At 40.7% G+C, this 19,599-nt stretch overlaps 1 protein-coding gene across 2 annotated transcripts in view; it reads left to right on the top strand.

The window, feature by feature from the left end:
* The window catches only part of Cul1 (cullin 1), an 81,307-nt gene that overhangs the window by 55,156 nt on the left and 6,552 nt on the right, over nucleotides 1–19,599 (top strand). For both annotated transcript variants that reach the window (XM_020178085.2, XM_020178084.2), the window contains exons 8-17: nucleotides 1,663–1,825; nucleotides 2,655–2,785; nucleotides 10,928–11,035; nucleotides 11,115–11,221; nucleotides 13,266–13,314; nucleotides 13,668–13,799; nucleotides 14,832–14,949; nucleotides 16,102–16,178; nucleotides 16,671–16,802; nucleotides 18,966–19,058. In XM_020178085.2, the coding sequence (XP_020033674.1) occupies nucleotides 1,663–1,825; nucleotides 2,655–2,785; nucleotides 10,928–11,035; nucleotides 11,115–11,221; nucleotides 13,266–13,314; nucleotides 13,668–13,799; nucleotides 14,832–14,949; nucleotides 16,102–16,178; nucleotides 16,671–16,802; nucleotides 18,966–19,058 (1,110 nt within the window). The remainder of the gene's footprint in view (nucleotides 1–1,662; nucleotides 1,826–2,654; nucleotides 2,786–10,927; nucleotides 11,036–11,114; nucleotides 11,222–13,265; nucleotides 13,315–13,667; nucleotides 13,800–14,831; nucleotides 14,950–16,101; nucleotides 16,179–16,670; nucleotides 16,803–18,965; nucleotides 19,059–19,599) is intronic.

The following is a 19,599-nucleotide window of genomic DNA, read 5'->3' as shown; positions in this document are numbered from 1 at the left end:
AAAGTTTTTTTGCTGCCCAAGGTGATGTTCTTCCAAGAAACAGGTGTAACTTAGAACAGAGAAAGTAGTGCCTTTTAGTCTTCATGAAACTCTTGAGGTTTCAGGCCAAATGAAACACTGCAATGCAGCAGCACGACCTGGACTTAGGACTTCTGGGTAAATGCTTTTAAGGACTCTTAACTGTTCTGAAAGAACTTCTAAACAACAGAGAAACAAAATTAACTGTTAATTGTAGATTTTAGAAAATACCATTAACATAAACCTGCAAGTCTAGGACACTGTTCCTATTGTGTTTGTGAACCAGATCGAAATATTGCTGTAAGGTTTTTTTTTCTTTCATAGCCTGTTCATTAATGATTTGTCAACATTTTATATTTACTAGTGGATAATGGTATTTTATTTCCCAAGTGTGCTGTAATTTATTATAGCGTATTGTAATTCTTAAAATTAGATAAATTACTTCTCACTGGAAATTTAATAATTTTCTGTATTTCTTCATTTGTGAATTATTTATTCCTTTCTCTTGTTTTTATTTGGATATATTTACTGATTTGTTAGAGATCATTGTGTGTTAAGGATTCTGTGCTTTTGATACAGACTGCAGATATGGCCCAAGTTTGTTTTTCACGTTTACCTCTTTCTGTAGGGTATATAGTGACACTCTTGCCTCTGTCTATGGTTTAACAACTGCTCGTGGCTGCTTTTGATAGTGTAAGTCTAGTCAGTTGCTCATGTTTTCTTGGCCCTTGAGTGTTTTCATTTCCAGTTGATTTTTCCAGGTTTATCCCAAATTATACCAAATCTTAAAAGTTGTTTTGGAGAGTACTGGCATTTTTACAATTCAAAATACAGTTTTTGTCTTTCTTTATTCAGATCATCTGAACTACTTGGGATTATCATTGAAATTTCTTTGTTGCTTTGATAATTTCATGGTTCCTTTAGTGACTTCACACCACACATATTTCTGGTGATGGGTAGTAAAATGTGGTGACTCTTACTCATTTGCTACTCTAGTAAATTGCCTGTTTTCCTTTCTTCCTTGGAGGGAAATGCAAGAAGTTGAGATGTATAAATAACCCAGTAGATTTCAGAGTCATATTCAGTGATTAGCAAGAGAAAATGGCTATTTTTTTTTTTTTAAAGTCTCATTGCTGGGCTTGTGGAATGGCTCAAGTGGTAGAGCGCCAGCCTAGCAAGCATGAGGTGCTGAGTTCAAACCTCAGTACCACCTTAAAAAAAGAAGTCTCATTGCTAAATATTATTACCAAGTGGTTATTTCTGAGTATTCTATTGATACAATCTTTGACTTTCAGGTAGCTTTCTCAGAAATAGAGCTTCTTAATGTGTTTGCACGTACAGGAAAGGATCTGGTTTCTCAGATGGCTAGGTAAGGGATATTATCCCTGAAAGATGAAATACCACTTATCTGAAGAAAAAAGTTGATGGGAAGACATTTATGCTGTTAATAATGATAACATTGTTAGGTCATTTAAAGAGGAACTGAAGCATGTATATCGTTTGTGGAGAGAAACATAGAACATATCAGCGGCTATTTAAATGTGATTAGCATATACCCTATAATCAAAAATCTTTTTTTTCTTAATCGTATCTTATTAAAGCAGATTTGTGAATTTAATTTGCCATTCACATGATTCTCTGCAGGCAGAGGCTCGTCTGCTTGAGGAACAGCGAAGAGTTCAGGTTTATCTTCATGAAAGCACACAAGATGAACTTGCAAGAAAATGTGAACAGGTCCTTATCGAAAAACATTTGGAAATTTTCCACACAGAGTTCCAGAACTTGTTGGATGCTGACAAGAATGAAGGTGAGCGACTAAGCCTCTTAAAATATGATACTTAATTATCTGAAATTTTGAAATTGTAATTCCCGTCTCCAATATCAGCCATTTTTTGAAAAGATGTGTGTGGATCTTGTATGTTGATTTCAGATTTCTGTGGAGTGTTTTATGTTTTGGGTATGACTTTGGAGAAAGGTCATCTTTTCAGTTTAATTTGGAATATAACTTGTTCCATACACTTGTGATAATCATTTACTCATAATTTTTTTCTTGAGTATTCTTTTCAAAGTTCTCTGAGGGTTGAAGGCATGGCTCAAAAGCAGTACAGTCCCTACCTTGCAAGTGGGAAGCTCTGATTTCAAACCTTGGCACCATCCCACCCTCCCCCTCTAAAAAAAAGTTCTCTGAGATAAGATTGTTGTTTTGTATTTCCCTTAGCCTCTCACATATGTTACAAATTTGGGGGGACCCTTTTGTGACTTGTTATTCTCCTTAAATTTATTCATTTTTCAAAATAAATATTTGAATACTTATTATGTCTCAAGTATAAATAATATCACAATCTTGCAGATTTTAGGAAGCATTAAATGCAGTTTCCAATTTTAAAAAACTTCTTTATTCTTATGTTAGTGGATTCTCATAATAAAGGGGGAAATCAACTTTTTTAATACTCTAACTTCACTGTTGCTTTTAGAAGAATTTAACCAAGTAAAAAATGTGTTAAAATTATGCTTTTGGTTATCAAAATCCAAAACAGCTGTCTTATTTCAGAGTATCTTTTTTCTCAGTATAAATACATAGTCAAGTAGATATGTAGCATTTGTTTCCATGCATAAAAGTGCTCATCTTCTTTCAGATTTGGGCCGCATGTATAACCTTGTATCTAGAATCCAGGATGGCCTTGGAGAACTGAAAAAACTTCTGGAGACGCACATTCATAATCAGGGTCTTGCCGCAATCGAGAAGTGTGGAGAAGCTGCTTTAAATGTAAGTAATACTTGGCTTGAAAACCAGGTAGACCTCACTGTTTTCACACACCAACTGCAGGCAAGTGTTGTGCTTCTCCATGTATGAATGCAAGTGCTTGAGATCGTACTAAAGCTCTCGCAGAAAACTTGTTTTGGGTTTTTATAGAGTTGAAAGTTGACAAACATCGTTTAGCAAATATCTCAATAAATCATTCTCTGACGCCTTTTAAGCATTAAGGATGTCAATATATTTTTTCCCCATTTATAGCTTTTCACTGTTCCTGACTGCCTCCCTAGAAAGAAAAACTCCTAGAAACTTTTGCTCGGCCCCCTATAGCCTAAGTTGTGCTTCTCAAGAACTTCGATCTGAGTAGTAACCCAAGCCATATAATTCTCCAAAACCCAGGTGTTATACTGAAAAGAAGCAACAGAAAAAAAAGATTTTTGATACGAAATTTTTGATAGGATTTAATTACTTTGAGAGGGTTTTTGTTTTTTTTTTTTTTGGCAGCACTGGGGTTTGAACTTGGCCTCATGCTTGCTAGGCAGGCGCTCTACCCCATGAGCTCTCCCCAGCCCTGCCTTATGTTATACCCAGAGTGTTCTGTATTCAATAAACTGCCGGAGAGATCCAAACCAAGTTTCTTGTGTATCTGGTCATCCTATGATTACATGTGTGTACCTATTAATTGGTCAGAAAACCAGTTTTACTGCTAGTGTGTGACCTGGATGGACGTTATTACAGGTTTTATTTTTCAAAATGTGTTTCAAACAGTATTTTTAGTGGTTGGATGTCTTTTTTTCTTCCTTCTTTTCTGAGGCTTTTTAAGGTAAAACCTTTCAAAAGGAAAGGCTGTTTCTGAGGAATAGGCTCAGGGAGTTTCCCAAGGTTCCTCCCTCCTGGCACCTGATGAAAGGTGGCAGCACTTCTTAGTGCAGTGTGGTTGAAAGAAGAGCCGTGCAAACATGTGCTGTTTTTAGATGTGCTGTGCCTGGCCAGACACTGTGCCAATACTACTTTGGGAATGTCAGCCTTACCTTCCTCCGGGCTCCCTGTGGACAAGAGGCCCTCCTGGTTGCATGATGCAGAGGTGAATCAGTATGGGTCTGACCCACCCACCTAGCACAAAATCCCAGTATGTTTGAAGAGCCCCCTCCAGCCTCAGAGAGCTTCATGCTCAGGGACATTCGTGCCCCACTGCTGAGCTGGAGGACAAATGACCTTCCTGCAGCAGAGCACCAGGATTTGAGGAGCCTTGTACACAAAGAGGTATTTAGGGAGGCAGAAGAAATAATAATTTTTAATAGGCAAGTTTTATCCCAGACTTGGCTTTCAGGTTGAAAAGGGAGTAGGGCAGCAAGGTCATTAGCATCTTTTGCCTGGCATGACAGTTTACATTTTTTGGAAGTCAAAACCTTGAAAGATCTTGTGAGCCTTCATTGATGGGCCAAGCACATTGTGTTCGTAGTTGGCAGCATGGTTAACACTCATAGAAAAGTCATCTGTATTGACATCTGGGAAGAGGGTAGGCTTCATTTCATACATGTGGGGAGCACTTTAACAGCAGAGACCATGCCTTCATGTTTTCAGTTAAAAATGAATTGAGCTGGGCCACATCTGTAATCCTAGCTACTAGGGAGACTGCGCTCAGGAGAATCGTTGTTCCAGGCCAACCTGGGCAAAGTGTAAATAGAAGGGTCACAGTCCAGGGCAGCTTGGGCATAAATGCGAGACCCTCTCACAAAAATAACTAAAACCAACAGGATTGAGGGTATGGCTCAAGAAATAGAGTGCCTGCCTACTGAGCACAAGGTCCTGAGTTCAAAACCTTAATTCTGCCTCCTTCCCCCCCAAAAAGAAGAATTGAATGCCACTTTATATCTGGCCCTGTTATAGATTCTTAATTTTTTTTTAATCTACCAAAATAACTGACTATGTAACTGTCTATATGATGCTGGTTGATATTATAACCCAGACCTAACAAATGTTGCAGATAAAATCTAAAAAGATATTTTCATTCTTCAACAAACACTATGGCATTTCTATAGTAGTGTTTTTACTTTCTTTTCTCCTTTTTTTTTTTTTTTTAATAGTACTGGGGGTTAATCTCGGGGCCTTGTGCTTGCTAGACAAGTGCTGTTATCACTTGAGCCATACCTCCTACCATTTTTGCTTTAGTTTTTTGTTTGTTTGTGTGTTTTCCCAGATAGGGTCTTGTGCTTGTGCCCAGGCTGGCCATGTGATCCTGTTATCTCCATCTAGGCATGTGTTGGAGGTAACTGAACTCAGGGCCTACACCTTAAGCTACTCTGCTAGCCCTTTTTTTGTGATGGATTTTTTCAAGATAGGGTCTCGTGAACTATTTGCCCGGGCTGGCTTCAAACCGCGATCCTCCTGATTTCTGCCTCCTGAGCAGCTAAGATTACAGGCATGAGCCACTGATGCCCAACCATTGTATTTATTTATTTACTTACTTAAAGATGAGATCTTACTATGTTGCAGAGACTGGACTCAAACTCCTAGGTTCAAAACAATCCTCCAGCCTCAGCTTCCCAAGTGGTGGGACTACAGATGCACACCACTGTACCTGGCTGGCCTGGAAGTGTGGCTCAAGTGGTAGAGCTCCTGCCTAGTATGCATGAGGCCCTGAGTTAAAAAAAAAAACTCCAGTAACCCCCCCAAAAAGGGGAAAATAGCACTGCACCTGGCTAAAAAGTTAAAAAAAAAAAAAAGAAAGGAAATTTACAGGTTGGGATTAGGTGGATATTGGACAGAAGAAATAGTTGTTTTGGAACAAAGGAAGTACAGTTTTTGTAAGCAAGTCAAACTGACAAATGAAACATACCTGTTACAGAAAGAAATGATACATGTTGAAAATATAAGTTGGTTCCAATAGCAAATAGCTAACTTTGTGAATATAGCTTCTTAACTCCAAGATAACATGAATGGTTTTATTTATTTTATCTTGTTATGGGATGAATAAACATTTTCTCTAAAAGAAAAATAGCACAGTTGTGTTTTGAGTCTAATATGGCCAGGATATCATTTTATACCCAGGATATACCTTTCTTTCAACAGAAGGCAAGACAATCCTTCTACAAGCAAACTCATTAGGAAGCATGTCCCTGCCCAAATCAGTCTTTATACTACATCTAACATTACTTACATTTACATATTAACAAGTCCTGAAATGACCCCGATGGGCTTAAGGCCAATTAGATATTCCACCTATGGACTTCTCTCTCCCCTCCTGTCCTTACTGAGATGGACAGCTCTGCTCCCTCCCTTCCTACACTCAACTCCTGCTTCAGACCTAATATAATTATTCCTTTCTGAAACATACTCACTGATGAGTCTCAACTCATTTTCCTCAGAGAATCCAGTTTTTCCTGTCCATTCTCACTTAATTCTGTCTCAAAATTCAATGTTTTTACCTCTGGTTGCTCAGCTCCTGAATCTAGTCATCTTAGAGCCTCAGTATTTGAAGGCTGAGGAAAGACTTCACCCTACCTGGGATTGGAGGAAAATGCAGGTGTGAGCCAGAATCTAACAGTCTAACATAGTGAGGTCCAAAGTCAAAATGGAAGCCCACAGGAGATTGCCAGGGATCAGAAATTGGTAAAGTTTATCAGAATTCAGAGGCAGTGTTTGAAAAATTTATTAATTACGGTTTGAGACTATGGTCACATTGTAAATATAAATGAAGCAAAAAATAGCATATAGAGCTTAAAGTTTGAACTCATGGCCTCATGCCAGGCACCCTACCACTTTAGCCTCTCTGCCAGCCCGGTTTTGTGTTTGGTATTTTCAAGATAGGGTCTCTTTTTTTTTTTGTGGCACTGGGGTTTGAACTCAGGGCCTCACCCTTGATAGGTAGACACTCTACCACTTGAGCCACTCCATCGGCCCTTTTTTGTGATCTGGTTTTTCAAGATAAGATCTCATGAACTATTTGCCTGGACTGGCTTCAAACCACAATCCTCCTGATCTCTGTCTCCTGAGTAGCTAGGATTACAAATGTGAGCCATCACCACCCAACTCCAGTTTTTTAATTTTTTGGGTTTTTTTTGCCAATATCAAAATCAGTTTAGTATCCCTGAATACAGGCAGTGGCATGGGGGAAGGGCAACTTCAGAAACATTGTGAGCGAGCGATAGGAAAGTCAGTCCTGGCTAAATGTTCCCATAGACCACTGCCAGTGGGCAATCTGCATGCATGTGTTTCTCCCTCATTCACAGTTTGTCATTGCTTTTATTTATGCATATGTTGTTTAAAACTTTGGCTTCTTTTTTTTTTTTTTCTTTTTCTCTTTTCTAAGGTAGGGTATCTACATAGCCCAGGCCAGCCTCAAACTCAAAATCATCCTATCTCAGCCTGTTGAGTGCTAGGATTACAGGTGTGTGCTCCCATACAAGTTCTCCTTGTTTTATATGGAGATAAAGTTATACACAGACCAGGTGTTTATGGGAATGATTATACTGCTCCCCACTGATTGTGTGATGTGTTTGTTTACTTCGTGAAGCTTCATTTCTTTTCCCTGACTTCTTAAAGAAAAATTGTCTAGATGTAAGGATTGTGGACAATGTTGAGCAAGGCCTCCTTGTGTCCTGTGGTGAATCTTTCAATGTTGTTGACTAAGTGTCCTCAGAGAACTCTTAAAACTATGTGATGATCTGCTTTTACTGGACCTTGGCTGGACGAAATATGTAGATAATAAATGTGTTCTCCACGATGGCTGCTGGCAGTATTCCTGGATTGAACTGAGTCATTGGGAAGTTATGTGAGTATTACTTAGGATCACAACCAATGCTCAGAAACCATATTGACTATATCCAGACTCTACATGAGAAAAGCCATAGAACCTCTTTATGTGCCTTTCTTGGTTTACCTTTTTAAGGGTTTGTAAGACAGAAAAGTTAATGTAAGACCAGCAAGAAAGGCAGCCATCAGCAGTGAGTCACGGGTGTGATCTGAATTGCAGTGGAATGGGGCATTGTATTGGATGGTGGGGGATAGAGGGCATAGCGTGTCTTATGAGTTAAGGAGAAATTTTCCCTGAAAAATGTTGATACTGAGAGAAAACCTAAATTAGCTAGGAAAAGGGGATCTCAGACAGGCACATGTCCATTCTAAGAATTAATAAGCTAGATGTGACTTGAGAAGGTAAGACTGAAAGGGTGGGGATGGCCAGCCAGACCCTGGGAGACCTTGGAAGGATGTTAATTATGTTGGCTTAAACCTGGGGGAAGGGGGAAGACAGGTAAGGGTATTGTAATTAGATTGTTATTTTCAAAAAATTGCTACCATGTGGAAAAAGGATTAAAAGGGAAAAGAGTTAACCAAGCACTGGTGGCCTGTAAACCTAGCTACTCAGGAAGCAGCGATCAGGAGGATCATGGTTTGAAACCAACCCCGGGCAAATAGCTTGTGAGACCCTGTCTCAAAAATACCCAACACAAAAGAAGGGTTTGTGGAGTGGTTCAAGTAGTAGAGTGCCTGGCTAACAAGTGTGAGGCCCTGCATTCAAACCTCAGTGCCCTTCCCACCCCGCAACCCCCTGCCCCCTGAAAAAAAGAGTTGCTATACCAGCGAGGTTTGTTACAGTGACAGTGGCCTACTGTACCCTGTGACTGGCTGACAGTGATAGAGCAAGAGTCAGGTGGGCTTCATAGTGAACAGGTTTTATATTTGATAGTTGTTGAAGCTGGCTGATGAGTACTGTTCTAGAAAGAACAGTAAAATTTTGAATGTTAAAGTTTTTCTGCAATAAGAAATGGACAGGTAGTGGTGATCAAGTGGACGCTGGAAAGGAGAAAGCTGGGTTGTCTGGAGTGAGTGGTGGCACTTATGGATCCTGAAGAGATGCAGAGTTAGGACATCAGGTCACTTCTGACACACCCAGTTTGGGGTCCCAGGAAGACCTTCCAGGGTAGGTTGTGCAAGCTCAGTGGGGACTTTGGTCTTAGAGGTAAACATGTCAGTCATTGGCATATACCTGTTGACATCATAGGAGTTTTGGATGAAATCCCTTGGGGCAAGCCCTGAGTGGTGTTGTGGTTCTTATATGCAAAAATCTGCCATGTGCTGCTGAATAAACAGATGGTTATGAATCAAACCCATTACTACTCTATTCATGTATCAAAACCTCAAAAATTTCATTTTCTAATCCCCAGCACTACCCATAAAAAAGGAAAGAAAATTTCATTTTCTTAAAAAAAAAGTACATGGGATCACTGATCTTTTTCCTCTCTCCTTACCTCTGTTGCTTTATATCCTGGCCTCTCCCTATAATCCAGTGCCCTCTGAAGCACTTCTGAAAGATCAAAAGATGCTCATCCTTTGACTGTCTTTTCTGTTTGACACTATTGACTGCTTTCTTAAAATTCTCTCTTCTATTCTTTCCATGTGTTCCTAACTCTTTCTGCCCCTTGCCAGGGTAGTCCTAAATGTCTTCTCTCTGGACCTCACAGTCTCAGTTCACATATCCAAGGCCCAGTGTTTTGTCAGACTCTGTCTTGTGGGTTCCAGTCAAATCCTACCTCCCCAGAGAGCCTTTCTGCTGGGTCTTCTGTAATACAGAGCATCTTGGGGTCTGAAGACTGCTTTACTCTTGCTGAAGGTTTGCCTTGTCATGTGGGAATTCCTTCTGGGCACTTCTTGGGAAATTTATGTGTTTCCAACTCCTGAATCTGATAAAATTAGTTTTAACAATTTGAGAAGACAGGAAAAAGCATAATTCTCCTCAAACATAATAGTAAACATAGAGTCATTGTTGGTTTCAAGAAATCCATGTATTGCAAGTCAAGGGCCAGAGCACGGCATGCCGATGCATGGAGTCCGAAGGTTAAAGTTGGCATTTCTGTGAAGTATAGCCAGAGCACACGGTGGGGCTGAGCAGGCACCTTCTGTGCGTAATGCCTCATGAGTGTAGATTTGTGAGCCATTCTTCAAATAAAACAAATATTAATGTGTTCATGTACACACCATATGTTATATGAATCCTATGAGTGGTACTCCAAAAAATAATCAAGTTTTAGAGGCAAATGCAATCCTTAAATTGACTGTTTTGACTTGCGGTTCTTTGTGATGCTGTTAGCCTTCTTAAGAATCTGAGACTTACTCAACTGCTACCTGGTAACGTTGCCTGGCATTTCCCTGTGTTAGGATGCTTGGCCAGGCTAGAGAGCTTTGTAAGTGCCGTGACAGAAGAAATGCAAAGGGAGGATTATGGGACTGTTGTAGAATACCTTGATACGAAATCAGAAAGGAACCTAAAATCCACTTGGCCAAAGCAATATGGATTTTAATGGTAAGCTTGAGGCCATCCTAACAAGACCCTATCTCAAACACAAAACCAAACCAAAAAGAATGTTACCATCAAGGCAACATAGAAGAAGTTTCTCTACACCTGGAATAGTTGTCATGAACAAAGGGCAAGATTATCTGATATAAGATGGGTAATTTTTATATATCAGATACCCACAGTGCCCATCTTCCCATTTAATTTCCGTTATGTTGTCCCTTTGTCTGGAGATTCCCCATTGCCTGTCAAGTCCCCAGTGCAAGTCTTGGACTCGCCCACACAGTTGTCCTTGTAAGTCAACTTGTACTCAAACCTCCCTGCCCACACTTAGATCTGCTGTCCTTCTGACCAAGCCAATGTTATTCAGAGTCACCTACCCTGCTGAGTTCCAGATTACTGATCACTGGCTGCTTTGTTTCTCTAGCCAAAGCAAAGTCCAGAATTTGAGCCACACCCCCAGCCCTAGAATTTGAAATTGTTTGTTTATATATTTAGGCAGTGCTGGGGTTTGAACTTAGGGCCTCATGCTTGCTAGGTAGGCACTCTACCACTCGAGCCACTCTACCAGCCTGAACAAAAAATTGGTTAAGCAGGGCAGTCACTTTGAAAATTGTATTTTCAAGACCCCTTTGCGTTTTTGCTGTTTTGAATATAGGCTTGAAGTCAATATTTAATTTTGAACATAGAATATAAACAATGCTAGATAGGTTTCAATGGTAGAACCAAAGACATTTCTGATTTTATTCTTTAACTTCTTTGAAGATGTATCTAAACCTTTAACATTCTATATTGACACATTAGTGTACAATTTAATTCCCAATAGCTAACTTGTTTCTGTTTTGTCCTCTGTACTTAAGGATCCCAAAATGTATGTGCAGACGGTGCTGGACGTTCATAAGAAGTACAACGCTCTGGTGATGTCAGCCTTCAATAACGACGCTGGCTTTGTGGCTGCACTCGACAAGGTGTGTGTACTTCCATCACAGTGTTTCTGAAGTATATTTGGATAGGACATTTCCCCTAACTGTCTTTTGTACAACACAGGCTTGTGGTCGCTTCATAAACAACAACGCGGTTACCAAAATGGCTCAGTCATCCAGTAAATCCCCAGAGTTGCTCGCCCGGTACTGTGACTCTTTACTGAAGAAAAGGTATAGACAGTTTTGTGGGTTTGTTTGTTTTTTTATGCCTTCCTAAAATCTCAGCTTTTATAGAAGGAATTGCAATTCACATTACATTTTTTCTACATTAAGCTGCAATTTTTGTCTCTCTTTGAGAAAATACATCACGTTTCTAGTTGAAAGTCTGCATTAGCTTTCACGAGCTGTTCGTCATAAGCAGAAGATTGTGCGACAGTACTTGCTACCCTACCTACTTTACAAATGTATTTTTATTTGATGAGCTTCTTGTGTTGCTGTTTTTTGTTCTTTTTTAAAATCTTCTTTCTCATCTGATATGTTTGCTAATCTACTTGCATGTGTTCGGAGCTGGCAACAGTGTAGTCAGAGGTGGCGCCCTACTCTCCTTGCAAGTGTGTCCTGGTTTCCCTCAGCCTCTTCCCTTCCACAGTTTCTTCCACTTCTTAAGTGCCCAAAGTTTGTCCATTTAAATGCCACATCAGCAAATGCTGAAGACTTTAAGGGAGACAGTCCCCTTCTGGCTTTCTGTCATACTAGTTTCCCATACCTCCAAATTGTACAGGTTCTGAGTCCAGTAAATTGTATTTTAAACACATCTTTTAAGGGAGCATAATCCTGTTGCAGGAAAGACTAAGAATGCATACACATACCAGCATAAAGAGACCACAGACAAGTCTCCTCTAAAAAGAGAGTTACAGAAATCTTGAGCAAAATGTTAACAAACCAGATTGATCAGTAAACTAAAGAATAAGTCTTCAGCCTAGCATGTGTAGCTTCCTAGGAGCAGCTCAGCATATTGCTGAATAATGAATTACAGTGGACAGCTCTGTGGCCTTCTTGGTAGATGGTGGAATGCATGTGGCAAAGGGCAATAGCTAGCTCTCCTTTAAAAATTATTTTTTCATAGTTGTCTCTTTTAATGTTGCCAGTAAGCCATTCCCCCAAGACCAGTGAGAACTTTAGTATTTGATTATTTTTGTTTGTTGTCATGCTGGTCCTTTGTATTATTTAGTGATTCTAGTAAGATGCACTAATGTATTCTTTCTAAGAATGAAAAAGGACTTTAAATTGGAATGTCTTTAATGACTTAATGTCACTTTTTTAGGCTGTTGTGATATAATTAAGTACTTTCAATACATAGATGGTCTGTGAGGTCTTTGATTGTTTGACAGACTATTCAGTGTCCTTTCTACCCATTGTCTTTTTGAACGGCCCAAATCAAGTCTGTGGTGTATTATCAACTAGGGCTGCTGAGACAGGGCAGCACAGGCACATGATGGTGACTGGCATCAGTGGGCACTGAGTGAGCCAGCATGCAGCCCTGGGCCCAGGAGAGGGAAACTGCTTGACCTGTCAGTGAAGAACAGGGCTGCATTTCTCAGCTAAACTGCTCTGGAGTTAGAAACATCTCTTCAGACCTTGCTTGATAGCTCTTTATTTTACAGTGAATTAAGGGATTATGTTTATAAAGGACTCTTCTAAAAGGTCTTTGAAAAATTGATTTACCCTTAATTCACCTTTGATTACTGTTTGTCCATAGAAGAATGAATGAGCCCTTGAAGGACAATCATCTGTTTTATACATGTTACTACAAACGGAAGGTAACACTTCAGTCCTGGCTCAAGCCCTTCCATTATCCTTAATTATTAGACCATTAAAGGAAACTATGTGCCTTTTTATTTTTTTGAAGTTCTAACTGGCTGTAGAAAGGAATTGGGAAAGAGAAGTTCATTTACTGATACTTAAGTGGAGTATCTTAACGAGAAATGTCGTTCATGATGTTTCTGGAAGCTTTCATGAACATCTTCTGTTGGTTGTCATCTTAGACACTCTAAATGACTGTTTTGCAGTCTGTTCTTCTCTGATGGGCTTTTGTGTGAGATTGCCAAATTGCTGTAGGTGGAGAAAGTTAACCTTCCATCACCCATGGAGTGATCTGAGGAGATTGGATCACTTGAATGCTTGAAGCCACACTCCAGCGTGGCAGTTTGGCCAAGTGTACTTGTGTAAATGTCTGCTTATTTGTTTTTACAACACTGCCTTTTTAAAATTTCAGTTCCAAAAACCCAGAAGAGGCAGAACTAGAAGACACGCTCAATCAAGTGGTAAGGTGCTTCACAACCACATCTGTTTCCATAGCTGTTTATTCCATAAGTTTGAAAGGCTGTTTCTACAGGACGTCTGCAGTGTGAAAAGTCATAGTCATGATTTTATTTTGAATCTAATTTTTTTTTGCTCCATAAATTGAGTCTCTGCTTTCAGCATTGGTACTTCCCTTTGGTTCTAAGTCTAGTTCAGCTCACTGCAATTTGAGGGTTAGAGGGTAATGTCTACTGTGAACACTCTGGGGCACACAGGTGCAGCCAAAACCAAGCACACCTTGGCTCCTGGCATGTGGCCAGTGTCAGCTGGCTTGCGAGTGTGCTTCATTCATGTGTCCTCTCGGTGGCTTTGCCAGATGGTTGTCTTCAAGTACATAGAGGACAAAGATGTGTTTCAGAAGTTCTATGCAAAGATGCTGGCCAAGAGACTTGTACATCAGAATAGTGCAAGTGATGATGCTGAAGCAAGCATGATCTCCAAGTTAAAGGTGAGTTTCTTCTTTTCCTGGAAAACTCCAGCTCCTTAGGCCTTATGAATATGCTTGTTAGTTTGTCAGGGTTATCAGTGGGCATAGCAGTTTGTATAGTGCAAGCTCTGCCACTCCACTGCTGAAAACCTGTCATGCTATTAAGTGAGCCCAAGTTGACTTTGAGTGGTTTCAGTGTTGTTTTGCTCAAGGTTTAGCTAACTTGTCTGCAAGAGGACAGGCGCCATCAGTGTTTCTTTCCTACTGACTTGTTCTTCTTTATTCTTTATTCTTTATTATTCCGCCTCCTTTGCACTCATCCTGTGTATGTTTTAGTGCTTGCCAGCCTGTCAAATGCTGTTAAATGTCTTAGAGTGTGTTTCATTTGACCTAGAATTAGTTAGTGGCTGTCTCAGCCTGCTCAGGCTGCCAAAACAAAGTATGCTGGAACAGGTGACTCAAACAATAAAAACTGAGTTCCACAGTTCTGGAGGTAAGAAGCCCAAGATCAGTGCTGGCCGACTTGAGTCCTGCTGGGGCTTCTTCCTGGCTTCCAGACAGCCGCCTCCTTGTTGTGCCCTCAACCGGGAAGAGCGCGCATTCGTAGGGCTGTCTTAGTCTCTCTTAACAAGACACCAATCCCATCGTGAGAGCCCTGCTCTTACGAATCTTCAGGGGCTCAAATCCAAGTGCCTTCACAGCAGAGGTTCAGGCTTCGCCACATACATTCTGTCAGGGAACTACTGAGTGCAGTTTATAGTAGTAGGATAAGAGACAGTTACTTCTTTGTATTCTGCCCTAGTGATAGAACACCTTGCTCTTAAGTGCTCAAATAATGATTATTGTTTGTTCAGCTTGTAATTATCTTACTTTTTGTAATATGCTAGTTTTTAAAATACATACAGATGGCATAAAATATAACTAAATGTTACTAAATTCAGTAGTAGTTTCATACAATTAAATATGTGTATTGTACTGTGATTGCTTTAAGATTCCCTTGGATATATGTATGTTTTTGTACAAATTATTAAAAGTTCTCTGGATTCATTTCAGCAAGCTTGTGGTTTTGAGTATACCTCCAAACTTCAGCGCATGTTTCAAGATATTGGTGTAAGCAAAGATTTGAATGAACAGTTCAAAAAGCACCTGACGAATTCAGAACCACTGGACTGTGAGTATCAAGCACTCATGAGGTGCTTCAGGGTTCTTCGGAGTAGATGAGAGAAGTAACAGGATATTAAGGGTGGTAGATGTTCTGTCAGAAATTCAAAGACTAAGCTGCAGGAAGTTCCTCCCAAATGCCCCTCCCTCCTCCTCCTGACTCCCAAAGGGTATGTTAGATGCCAGCCTTTGCCAGGGCAAAGTCTCGCCCAGTGTCCTTGAGTTTGGGATTATTGTGTGGGAGGTGGGAGGCCCACAGGTGACTTGCATCTAGGTCCTAAGCTCATACTTCTTCTGCTTGCTGACCACTTGCCCCAAACACATGACTGATGCATGGGCTTGCTTTTTCTTACTGTGCTTTGATCTTTAGTTTGAATCCATTCTAGATTTTTCTTTTTAATTAAAAGAAACTCATTTGGCTATAGAGATTGAGATTCAAACTGATGACTGTGACTTTGGGTTTGAGTCAGTATCAGTATGGTCTGGGTGCAGGTGATACATTTCCTTAATGAGGTAGTAAAGTCTGGTATTTTAAGGTCTGGCAGTAATAATGGAATGACAGGTGTTTGATGATATCATCATATGATAATTCTTTTGTCTTTTGAACATGAAATGGGAGTTTTATTCTTTCCAGATTTGAAGTGCTATCTCATTGTTAAATTTGACAATTTTGTCAGTAGACTTCTCACTTATCTGTTAAGATAAAAATATTGTGCTAATTCATAGGTTATGGGTGTCTATATTGTCTCTCTCTTTTTTTTTTTTTTTTTTTTGTGGGCGGTATTAGGGTTTGAACCCAGGGCCTTGCACTTACTAGGCAGGTGCTCTACCACTTGAGGCACACCCCAGGCTTTGTGTGTCTTTTAGTGGCACACAAACTATGATGAAGTTAGTGTTTACTTCTGAGCTAAAAAGTGTCCTTGTGTTTAGGGTTGTTGTATCATGCCTAGTCACCATGCATGTGGCTTGATTCAGCTGAGTTATCCACAACAGAACACTAAAGTGAATGAAGCAAAATAGCATAGGGTGTCATGGCTGTGCTTTGACAGTAAAATGGAAAACTCTGGAGGAAAGCAATTTCCTATATCTGAAGTGATGGAATTTTTCAGTGTATAAGACTAATTAAATATCTTCCTAAATCCTTTCCATCTCCTGCCCCCAGTGGATTTCAGTATTCAAGTCCTGAGTTCTGGATCGTGGCCCTTCCAGCAGTCCTGCACATTCGCCTTGCCATCTGAGGTAAGGGTGGCTTTGTCCCCTGGTCTGTGTCAGGCTGAGTAAAGATGGAAACAGGCAGCCTGCCCATTCATGGCCGTGGCCTCTGCGGAAGCCTTCCTGCTGAGTGGCTACATCGTGCTAAGCAGCCAGTGCAGCCATGGAGAGTAATGTGGAGTGTAGCTGGGTTGGGTTGGTTAGCCAGACTGGTGGCTCCTGTCTGAGCCAGCTGAGCAGGTTTATGTACTCTTAGAAAGTAGGACCTAACTGGTTCCATAACGAACACTTGATGCACCTATTGGTGCAACCTGTTGGATTGTACCCTCTGTTGACCTGTAGTCACCATAGTGACTGCCTATGGTGCTATAAGGCAGTTGCACCCCTGGCTTGTGTATTTCACTTCTCTGGAAGCACTGATTTTGTACTGTAAAGTTAGGGCAGGTTGCTTTATTTAGAATTGCTGACTATAGAACGTGGGGAGCTGTGGAGTCCACATAACCCTGTCTTTTTATCCAGTTGGAGCGCAGTTATCAGAGATTCACGGCTTTCTATGCCAGCCGCCACAGTGGCAGAAAATTGACATGGTTGTACCAGTTATCCAAAGGAGAATTGGTGACGAACTGCTTCAAAAACAGATACACTTTGCAGGTAAGATCACCTTTTCATTTTGAGAAAAAATTTAATTCTAAATGTGGCAGAATCTGGAATTAAATAAGCTGCTGGTGAATCAGAGGACAAAGCACTGTTGTCATGGTCAGAGGAGCTGAGCACCAATTGTGAATGAGGCACTCATTTCCCAAAGCCCTGTGAAAGGACATGGGTAGTGTCTTTCATTAGTGTTTGGCATAGCTCGTGTCTTGAACACATTAGATGTTGGGTGGTATCTTAAAAAGCTGGCACTGCATGTCGTTAGGTATGACATTTCTTTTCCTTTGACAGCATTTTTAATAATAACTCTTAGTGCTCATAGCAGTACAGAGTGCCAAACAATAATAACTGTGGGAATAATCAAATTTCTCATTTGTAGATAAGAAAACTGAGGTCCAGGTAATTTAAGTGACTTTTCTGCATCTTAGCTTCTACTTCAACTTTTGTACATGGTAGCCTTCACAAGTAACTGCTTGCTTAATCTCTGAGAAGGATTCTCTGGAAAACTTGTTAGAGACAGTTTTAAGTCTCTCAGTGTTAAGAAACTTCAGGATGGGTTCTGGAGGCTCAAGCTGCCCATTCATCTAAACTTTCAGTAATTCTTTTCTAATTAAAGGAGTCAATGTGCACAATACTTTGTTCCACAGGGTACAAAGTGGTTTGTCAACTTGAGTGCATGTTACCATACAACTGAAATTTTGTTTCACAAATACACATAGACAATAGGACTGTGCCATGTGCCAGACAGAAGCTTAGCACAGAGTACTCCTGCTGTGTTAAAGATAGCCAAGAGTGAGCACAGTATAAAATATGTAACATGTTCCTTCCTTGCCCTGGTATTTTGAGTTAAGGCAGGAACAAATAGTGCACTTTTCCCAAGTTTTTCTTTGATTCTTTTAAGACATTTTGCACCAACTTTATTGAGATCATTTGCATACAATAAAAGGCATGCATTTTAAGCATACAGTTTGCATTATCACAGATGTATACACTATGTAATCACCACTAAGACAGAAATGTGTCTTATTTTTGGTCACTGCCATTAGAAATGAAGGTTGTAATTAGTTGTTTTTACAGGCATTCTAGTCACCATCTTCTGAATAGTATTGCAGAAGCTTTTTTAAAGAATATTGCTCTTGGGTCATCTTCTGACTGGCATCCTTAAGCCAGCCAGAAACACTGTGTGAGGTAGTCCAAAACAGGCATCCGTGTCACAGTTTATTTCTCTTTGCATTGGCCACAGTCTTGCCTAGGCCAGCAGTGATGGCGCTGGCTCATTACTTGTTGCCATGGATCACGCAGGAGAACGGAGGGGGGCGCGATCCTGGGGCGATGGGGTGATTGAGCCAACACGTGCTGCCTGGTGCACGCTCTGTAAGACACCTGAAGCCACCACGTTGTACTTTAAAGCCATGTAGTACTTTTTTTTTTTTAATGGTTGTGCTGAAGTTTCAACTCAGGGCTTGCTAAGCTCTCTACCACTTGATCTACCCCTTCCCAGCCCCCCACCAGCCCTTTTTGCTTTAGTTTGCTTTTTAGATAGGGTCTTGCACAGCCAGCTTCAGACCTCGATCCTCCTACTGCTGCCTCCCAAAGTAGCTGAGATTACAGGCATGTACCACCACACCTGGCTTGTGTTTTTTGGGGGGAGTGGGGATTGCCCTGTTCTTTTGACTGGGCTGGCCTCAGATCACCATCTTCCTATCTCCACTCCCCGAGTAGATGGAATTACACCCAGCCCATTTTCTTGTTTTTCACTTAACTTTTTTCTACATTTATAGTAAAGTACTTAGAATAAAAAACATGCAATAAAATTTAACATGAAGGTTGTTTTATGCCATTAATGTGCCCAAAGACAATTTTCCTTCACAAGTGTGCAAAAACAAGTACGAAGGCTTATGCTTAGTGTCTATACGAGGTATGTGTGTGTGTTTATATGAGTGTGATGCATACATAGTGGATATTTACGTAGATAACTATGTAAGGTGGGAAATGGCTTGTCTTTGAGGAAAGTGCGTTATGGCGGTTCTCCAGCACTTTGTTCCCTTCTAAATGCATCTGCCTTAGTATTTGCATCTGTGTGAACAGTGCCGGCTGTGTTTTTGTGTTTTCCCCATGGATTGAAGTTTTTCTTCTTTTGTCTTTTATATGGGGGTCTCCAAGGCATCCACATTCCAGATGGCAATCTTGCTTCAATACAACACAGAAGATGTCTACACCGTGCAGCAGCTGACGGATAGCACTCAAATTAAAATGGTACTCCTCATTTCCATCTGCTGTATCGGGCTGCCATGTCCTTGTTCTTGTGACAATGTAGGAAGCCACAAGGAAAGGACATGGGTGTCTTTGAACAGAAGTAGATACTTGCCTTGTGAATGTGAACGCACTCTATTGTGGAAAAACCTGGTTCCAGTGTGTGACCCATGAGGTGCCAGGAGACTTAAGAGGCTACGAGCTGGACAGCACAGTACAACTGACGGGGCCCACGGACAGAAGTGTATCTTAGGTGACAATGAGACCAGTGGGTCTCGCGATTTGGGTCAGAAGTATGGGTCAGGACAAGAGTGATTCCACCCACGCCAGTGTCCCTGGCTTTCTCAAACTAATATCGAGGATGTCAGGCACACTCAGCACCAGGATCTTCACGTGCCACTGGAATGGCTTTGTCTATTTATGGTTTGTTGAGAAGCTTTCTGAGAAAACAGACCCGACAGAGTGCCTCTTTGGCGGTCAAGCTAAATGCCTACTTGTTTTTAATAACATGCTACAGAATAACTTTCTCTCTCTTACACACACA

This window comes from Castor canadensis, chromosome 2, assembly GCF_047511655.1.
Source record: "Castor canadensis chromosome 2, mCasCan1.hap1v2, whole genome shotgun sequence".
NCBI classification, from domain to species: domain Eukaryota; kingdom Metazoa; phylum Chordata; class Mammalia; order Rodentia; family Castoridae; genus Castor; species Castor canadensis.
Note: the sequence above shows the minus strand (reverse complement) of the source record. Positions and strands in the feature narration are given on the sequence as shown.